We start from the raw sequence: 8,489 nt of genomic DNA, 5'->3' as shown, positions 1-8,489 counted from the left end.
AGAAACAAAGCGAAGTTAGGTGGTTATTGTGTGTTGGTTGTTGCGTAGGGTGCTTTGTTGAATGAAAGTTTGGAGAAGAAATTTGCCTTAGTGTTAAGTTTGAGAGATTGGTGGCCAAAGAAAAAGGAAAGAAGGAAAGGAAGTTCAAAGAATTGGCTAAGTGTTGGACTAAGCGTTTTGAACATGTTGCCAAGTGTTTTGCATAGTGATAGGCGGCCAAGGATGTCTTGTGAACCCCCAAAGACATGTCTTAGACAGCCAAAGTGTCTAAGCATCAACACCAAAGCATGGAGGTGTTGAGACAAACCAAAAGGAGCCATGCAAGTTGAGAATGTCACACCCCACACAAGAGCACCTCCTCGCTAGGCCTGAGATGTGGCATGAATCCAACAAACATCGTTCTTCTTCTAACGACGCCTGTTTAACTTGTAGCTCTTAACTATCTCTTTTGAAGTAATTTAGACATAAAGTGTGAAAGAAAATGTCTAACTTAAAATTAATGATTTAAAATTATTGCAAAACATCTTCAGATTTACCCAACCAATGGACAACATGCTCAACGAATAAGTGAAGTTCTATTTTTTTTTAAAATACCTAAAAAAAATGACCCCTAAATGGACATTTTACTGCACTAATAAATTAGTATAAAATTTGATCAAATGTTTCGTGAGATGAAAAACATCAATTGTAGGTCCTATCATTGTGCAACTAGAAACGGTCAGATGAAGTTAGATACAATACAAAACAAGATAAATTACAAATCCCAATTAAAGCTAATAATACCAACTGCATTGAGCTGATTGAGGCACATCGTCTTCTTCCTTCAAAATCTTCACTCTAACATTTCTCCCATTGAAAACTTAGAATTATGCCTTCAGCTCTTTGCTTTGGTATCTGAAGTCAAAGCTTTGATGCAAAGTCGAGGCTTCGTAGTAACAAGATTGTTTGAAAGAACCGACACCCCCACTACCGATGATCCAGAAGGCAACCCAGAAACAGGAAGCAGCTCAACAAGAACGCAAAGCTGTAGGATAATCAATGAGCACAGAACAAAATTATGACACAAAATAGCATGAAAGATCTATGTGCCAAAGGGCCATAATTATACTAATCCATTCACCTCTGGAGATTTCAAATCTACAATGGCGTCCGAGACCACACCTTTCACGGCAGCAGCCACAATGCTAAAACATTTATCACGTCCCAGAATAACATTAACACCAGAACTATCTTCGAAAGTTTTCTTCATCTCTGTCTCTTCAATTCCTCTTCTGTTGTACCCTATTGCAAACTACAATAAAGACATAAATAAATGTTGAAAGTACGACGAAAAGAAAGAAAAATAAGGCCCTGGAGCTTGCCATATATCTCTCATGGATGACCAAGCTTCGTTGGCTAATGAAAGGGATAGAAAATGGGAGGAAAGTAATCTTTACTCGCTAATGAAAATCACCAAAGCTTTACCTTTACAGGGTGTGAAAGAATGTTTCCTTTATCATTCATGAAATGAAGAACGAGCTTTGATACAACGCCCTGGAGATCATTTTCATTCAAGGAGCAAGTAGCCTGGATGGGGAATATGCGATGGCACCAACTGCACAAAGAAAATAATTAGTTAATTAATTGTATATACATTTTCATTTTTGATCTTCTAGTTTGTCATCTCTTCATGGTGCGAATAAGTTGTTATGGCTTTGCCTTTCCCTTGTTTCTTTTTGGGAGAAAGGAATGAACGAAACCAGATATTTAGTCACGAACAGACAAATGCATTTATGTTATTTCATTAAATAGAGTTGCTTTAATTCCAATTTCTTAGTTGCTTTAACTATGAAATATACTGATTTCATGAAATCAATATTTGTCAACTCTCTGGTGTAAAGCTTTTTTGCGTAGTTACGCTGATACTACTTGTCACAGGCTGGGCCTAATTTCAAACCATGCCCGTGAAGCAATAAGAGGTTCTGTAGGCTACCTGCCCATGTGCCTGGGTCACGGGTTTCCAGACTTCCCTTAGCCAGCCTTTCTCACCATAGTGTGGTTCACTTATATGATTAATTGGAATCGATCACTCTCATCAACTCTCCCAAACATCTTGTTGGATGCGACACCCAACAACTTTCATAAGGCTCACACAAACATTGTTTGGCAAGTGAGCAAACCCGCGTGCACACAGACAACAAAGCCACACAAATCCAACTTTTACGAAAACTCTTTCCCAAACTCTATACAAATATCATATACAAGAATACTGTTGCAATGCATGCACAACTCTTACAATCGATGAAAATGTTCCTCCTCTCTTAAGAAAAAACAATCAGCAAAAGGCAGTGAAAAAAATAAAAGAACCACTGAAACAATAAATTTCCAAAGTTCAAATTTCTAGCAAATGCAAGCAAAAAAAATGTCAAACACATGCAAAAAAATAGTAAGCTCATTCAAACTATTCCTAATTGAAATGGTAAACTCAGATAAAAATGAGTAAGAAACTACTTACGCGAGTGACTTCAAAGTCCTTGCTTCTAGAGACTGCATTATGTCTTTGACAATATAAACAGTATCAGGAGAGATATCCTTTGTAAAGGTAAACAAAAGCAAACCACTCCGCGTCAGCTTCACTAGTGAAATAGGAGAACATTTTTCTACTTTTGCCTCACTCTTTGTAGAAATCAAAGAAGTTTCTTTAGCATGTTCATCTGATGTCATCAAGGTGAAATACAACAAACTAAATTAGAAATCAGTGGAGGCACAACAACCAATAATTGCAACTTTAAAGTATATTGGCCACAAAAAGCTACTATTACTACTACTTCAGCAGATTAATCATTACCAGTACTACTTTCCCCTCCAACGCTTCTATGATCAACGTCCTCTGAAACTTTCCTCCGTTTAGAAGTTTCATTTTCATCAGATACCACCAAAGTTTCTGACATAGAACTATTGAAGTACTGAACATACTGCAAGAAGCACAACTGAAACTGAGTACATATGATTGTTGGGCAGAAAAAAATGACAATGGGCAAAACTTCTCTTATAAAGAATATTAAAGTAGCCAAAATGATAAACCTTGTTCTGTTTTGGATTGTGAACTATGGAGAGAGGGTGCTTATAATACAGTTCACATCAATCTTGACATTAAGGTTCCAATTTGGCTTCCTATATATGCTTTCTGTATTCAAATTGGTTTCCTATATATGCTTCCTATATATGCTCTGTATTCAAAAGTAGATGGTGATTTTAAAAAAAGATTATGAAAGAAAAAAAGCATTCAAAAAAATGAGTGTTGTTGCTTTTTATAAAAATAAAAATTAAAAACCAATTCTCTGGCTAATAAAGAGGTAAAGATCAGTCTTGATAATAAAGTTTCAAACCAATTATCTTCCAATATATTTTAAAACGAGAAACAGAGCATGCATTCCAACGTAAAAACTTAACTAATCACAGACGAGACTTCCTAAAATGCTCATTAGAAAAGCAAAAAGTTCGTGAAGCAAACAATATAGGGCAAAAGATGGTGCTTTCTTCCATCTCCTCTCAACCCTCCTCTTCCCGCTCTCCCCCTGCCACACTTCTCTTAAAATCAGTCCCTCTCATCTGGTTTCATAATGAAAGTATGGCTCAGTCATGTTCAACATGATAACAAAGAGAATCTTAAAGTGTATCATGAGGAAGAAAGTGTTTAAAACTGATTTTATTAAAGAAAAGAAAAGAAGGTTCTTTGTAATAACAAAAAAATCCCATTCTCAATACATCGAAATGGTGTCAGGAAAAAGTCTTTAACAATGGGTAGTGACCGTGTTAGGTGAGTTTCTTATTAACCATCTCTAAGGTATAAACTCTCAAATTTTATTAAACACTCAAAAGGTCCAATTCAATTTTTTTTATGAATAAAGAATTTCATTGAGAGATAATGAAAAAATTACAAGGGGCGGCGAAAGCTAAACCCTGAGAAATTCACATTACAAAAAAGATCCCAACTAAAATAAGACCTAAAGAATAATTACAGAACACTTTCGATAACGAATGAGAGACCAAAGATCCTTAGAGTCCCTCTCCAACCCCTCAAAATCCTATTATTCCGTTCACCCCATAGTTGGAAATAAGGGGCCAGTTGAATGTTTATAGCCTCAAGGGTTTTTTTAATTTATTTTACCCTGGTTTTATTTCCTTGTATGTTAAGGCTTCTTGTACCCTACATATATTCTTCCCCTTGTAATTTTTGGATTAATAGAAATTAATAAGAAACGCTTCTATCGTGGTTTAGGTTTACCACGTATACCTCCATTAGTGAAACCCATCAGGTGCAAGATAACTTTAGTTCTCCACCAGTCTTGCTTCAGCCACAGCTGCTATTGCCGCCCACTTTCGAAGCCGCTGATTTTTCCGTTGTCGTCACTGTCACTGCTATCTAAGTCGGTGTTGAATATTATATTCAGTCCTTGCATATCCGTCCAATTCTAGCGCCGCCACAACCCTTAGACAGAAACCTTAGTCGAAACATACACCATGAAACCAAGATTAGTGAGTCGTCTGCCTACCACAAAGGTAAATTCCCTGCCACGGTAATAAGCTTCTCGCAACAACCGGGTCTTCCTCATCATGCGTCGCCTAGTTACATTAAGGTTCAGTTGGTTTCCGTTAGGATCTCACCTAACAAGGATTATCTCAAGCCAAAGGATGAACTCAAGAATAATCAAAGACAATCAAATATGAAAATGTATGAAATATATTCTATATTATTATAAGAACAAGTAACAAAGTAACCTTAGCCTTTTGAGAGGGCTAGACTCTCCCAAGGTACAAGGAAATTCCTTTACAAAATTCTTCACACCTCTCCCCAACCCCTCTCCTACTATTTATAACGAAAAGACCTAACTAACTTACTAAATATTTACTAATATGCCCCCACTAATAACCATCTTCATTTCCTACTAATAATCCACTATTTTCCTATCTAAGGTTCTTACAGTTTCTCCCCAATAATGGTACAACAGCAGTAGGCTAATCTTCAGACAAGTTTTCAGCAACAAAACTCTGCTTTTGGGGTAGCCCTAGGCACTTCAACAAACCAAAATTTCAAAGTTTCTAAAGAATCTGGTAACCTCTTTCCCTACTTTAACTACTACAAACTATTTTTCTGGCTCTACTGGAAAATTCCGCAGGGTTGATTGCAAGAGAAAAGTTGAATTGTTAGAACTCTTTCTCCTAGTCTCATTCCATTAAAATGGCCCTTGAGGGATACCACAAATTTGGATATCTAACAGAAGAGGTACCAAGACCTAGCCCAGGAGACCCTCAAGAGCGAATTGGAAAGGTGAGGATTCGCTTCTTCAAACTTTGTTAATTAATAGTATGGAACCTCAAATTGGGAAGCCTTTGTTGTACGTCTAACGCTTGGGACATATGGGATACAATTCATAACTCATATGCCATACTCAAAGAGAGAGAATGCATCTCACCTTTATACTTTGCATAAGCAGATTAACAAAGTGTAATCGGGAGAATGGATATCACTTCATATTTTAGCGAATTGACCCTGATTCGGTAAGGATGGACATATGTTAAGAGATTGTTTGGGCCGCCCTTACACACACACCTAGTCTTGGCATGCCGACTAACCTACCAATGTATTCCAAGAATCCAGTATCTTCATTCCCTAATCTATCTTCAACTTATGTGTCTAGCTCTGTGGTGCAAACTATAGGTATCTTTGTGGGGGAAAAGCTAAATGGCCAGAACTACTATTTGTGGTCACAAACTGTTAAAATGATCCTCGAAGGGTGCCACAAATTTGGCTTTTTGATAGAAGAGATATCTCGTCCTCCACCAAGTGGTCCCCAGGAACGAATCTGGAAAGAGGAGGATCCACTTATTCGTTAATCAATAGGATGGAGCCACAGATTGGCAAGCCCTTGCTATATGCTGCAACTGCGAAGGATATTTAGGACAGAACTCAAAAACTATATTTGAAACGTCAAAATGCATCTCGACTCTACACCCTACTAAAACAAGTCCATGAATCGTTCCTGGGTTCTTTTGTTCCTTTTGTAACTCTAGTTATTCTTTCCTTTTTTATGTTGGCTCATGTTGCCTATTAATCTTTCCCCTTTGTATTATTTGTATTATGAGAAAATAATAAGAAAACTCGACACCGTGGTTTTTCTCCCAATACTAGGGCTTCCACATAAATTTGTGTGTTGTTATTTTCAATAGATACAACCAAATATCTCATTCCAATTGAGATATTCTCCCTCCCTCACTAATAGAAGGTTATAGCTCTTATTAGAATCAAGAACTAAGTCAAATGGAGCACACCACAAATCACATTGTTGTGGTATATACTTGGTATCCACCAATATCACGTCCTTAATCTTCTCCCTCAAACAAAGATATACTCCTCCTACTAGTCTACCCAATCTGATACTACTCTCCATCCCACTCTACCTGATATGATAGAGCTTTACTTGTTTGCCACATATCAAGCACCTCTTTGTCCAATATAGCTATTCATTACACAAGGCTCACTAATTTTTATTCAACACCCAAGCACTCTACCGACACTAACTTAAGAGCATGGCTCTAATATCACTTGATGAAATGAAGTGGGATGGGCTTTACATAAGAAGTGGTTGAGGAATTCCCCTTGTTTTAGAATGAGGATGCTGAAATTTCTTCAATGTGTAGATATGTGGAGATGTCAAAAGGAATTCATTTATGAATGAATTTGTAATATCACTATTTCAATATATTAGAGTAACTAGATTACTAAAAACTAATTAGATTTCGATGTCCCTGTTACACATGGTTGTGTGAGATCTCTTATGATTTAATAGAACTATTGTATCTGCTCTCCCAGTGGAAAAGTATTTAATCCCAAACCAATTCAAATCAACTTTTCAGCAATTGTTTCTCATGCTACGGCCTCGAAATTCAAGTATGAAGTCCCTAGATCATTTCCAAGGCGATATAGCAGATCAAATAAAAATCGCCAAAGCAGAATTAGTATCTTCAAACACCCTAGAATCAACTCAATAGTTTACCATTTAAACTTCAGGAAGTCTCGTTAGATAGAAACACAAAGTCATGAAGGTTAGAATGCATGACGTGGAGCAAATTCAACAAAGTAATAAAACATAACCTTTTGAAGGATGGAGATAGCTTCTTTTGTGGCACTCTTCTCCCTCTCTGAGAAACAAAGAAAGCAATTATAGTACATTTTCTCTTACTCTTTATTTATTATTTTAAAGTAAGAAACTCCATCCTAACTCAGTTAACTTGAAAGGCATCATTCAGATATGAACATCTAAAAGATGGGAGGAAATGAAGTAAAATACACCAAAATACACAATAAAAAAAATGAAAGGGCATACACAACGACAGCCGAGCAAAAAGCCACGGAGCTAACAACGCCAAAAAGGGTTCCAATCCAAAACAGTACACCTAGAAGATAACCATATTCCTCCGAAGAACTCTCATGATCCTTAAAATCTCTATTATTCCTCTCCAATCAGTAACCACACATGACTATCACAAAAGGGCTGATTCAAGAGATCCCAAAACTAGCCAGACAAATATTACGATGAAGTGTAAAGTCCACAGCGCAAATGAAAGAACGCTAATGGAAAAGCAGTTGTTTAGGGCGTTAAAATCTTCCCCAGAAAAAAGGGCATGTAAACAAAACATGAAATTTGAAGTTAATTGGCACTACGTCAACCAAAAATACCAATTTATGAGCATCCTTTAATTTGACGGCAATAAAAACGGCGACCAATCGATAGCAAAACACAGTTAAAGAACCCAATAAGAACATGTGGTACTGCAAGCAATTGTAGAAGAGATTCTCACTGATAGTGCAAGTGATGAGGAATCCTGTCTGACAACGGTGAAGAAGCGCAGACGGTGCATTGTAGTCGAAACGAGGGATGCTTATGACAGCAGAGTGCTGCTCCCATGGCGTCATCATTTTCCTTTCGGTTTCAGCGACATTTTCTGCACGTTTGAACGCTTCTGCTTCAGGTTTGAGGTGGCAGCCATTGTTCTGTTCTTCTGTCTCTGCCATTTAGGTGTTTGTACTTGTAAATTGCTTTGGCCGATGATCTTCCGATGACAAAATCTACGGCCGCGATAATCGACGATAATCCAGCCGTCTCATCGCAAAGCGGCCCAACCCAGGTGCCCGAGGCCCAACGCTACGATAACTTATTGGGTTTTGGCATTTTCAACGCGTGTAAAAGTGTTGGCTAATATGTTTGGGTCGATTGGATTAGCAATTCGAATATCTCTAATATTATTCTCAACCCAATTTGATTGTCAGGTTCTATTATTTTTTTCATTTATAATGTTTGTAAAGCCAACATAAGTAGAACATTATCGAGCAGACAAATAATAAAAAACATTATTCAGTCACTTAGTGCATAAACCAAAAGTGGAAAAAAAAAATCTATAATAATCTCGATCAGACATGACCTCAAGTCTCAGCCAAGCACAATTCT

General features: G+C 37.2%; 1 protein-coding gene across 2 annotated transcripts; it reads right to left on the bottom strand.

Moving 5' to 3' along the window:
• Positions 1–595: 595 nt before the first annotated feature.
• LOC101219243 lies at positions 596–8,179 on the bottom strand. Of its 2 annotated transcripts, XM_011656794.2 has the most exons (7): positions 7,843–8,179; positions 7,136–7,182; positions 2,828–2,954; positions 2,495–2,693; positions 1,465–1,594; positions 1,121–1,291; positions 596–1,024 (listed from the first exon to the last, which is right to left on the bottom strand). In XM_011656794.2, exons 1-7 carry the CDS (start codon positions 8,054–8,056, stop codon positions 875–877), a joined length of 1,038 nt encoding a protein of 345 aa, XP_011655096.1. In that variant the 5' UTR covers positions 8,057–8,179; the 3' UTR covers positions 596–874. The 2 variants fall into 2 exon arrangements, with proteins under 2 accessions (XP_011655096.1, XP_011655097.1); XM_011656795.2 differs by lacking the exon at positions 7,136–7,182 and having other exon boundaries at positions 7,843–8,048.
• Positions 8,180–8,489: the final 310 nt, after the last annotated feature.

This window comes from Cucumis sativus, chromosome 5 (assembly GCF_000004075.3).
Source record: "Cucumis sativus cultivar 9930 chromosome 5, Cucumber_9930_V3, whole genome shotgun sequence".
Lineage (NCBI taxonomy): Eukaryota > Viridiplantae > Streptophyta > Magnoliopsida > Cucurbitales > Cucurbitaceae > Cucumis > Cucumis sativus.
This window is presented reverse-complemented; position numbering and strand designations above follow the sequence as displayed.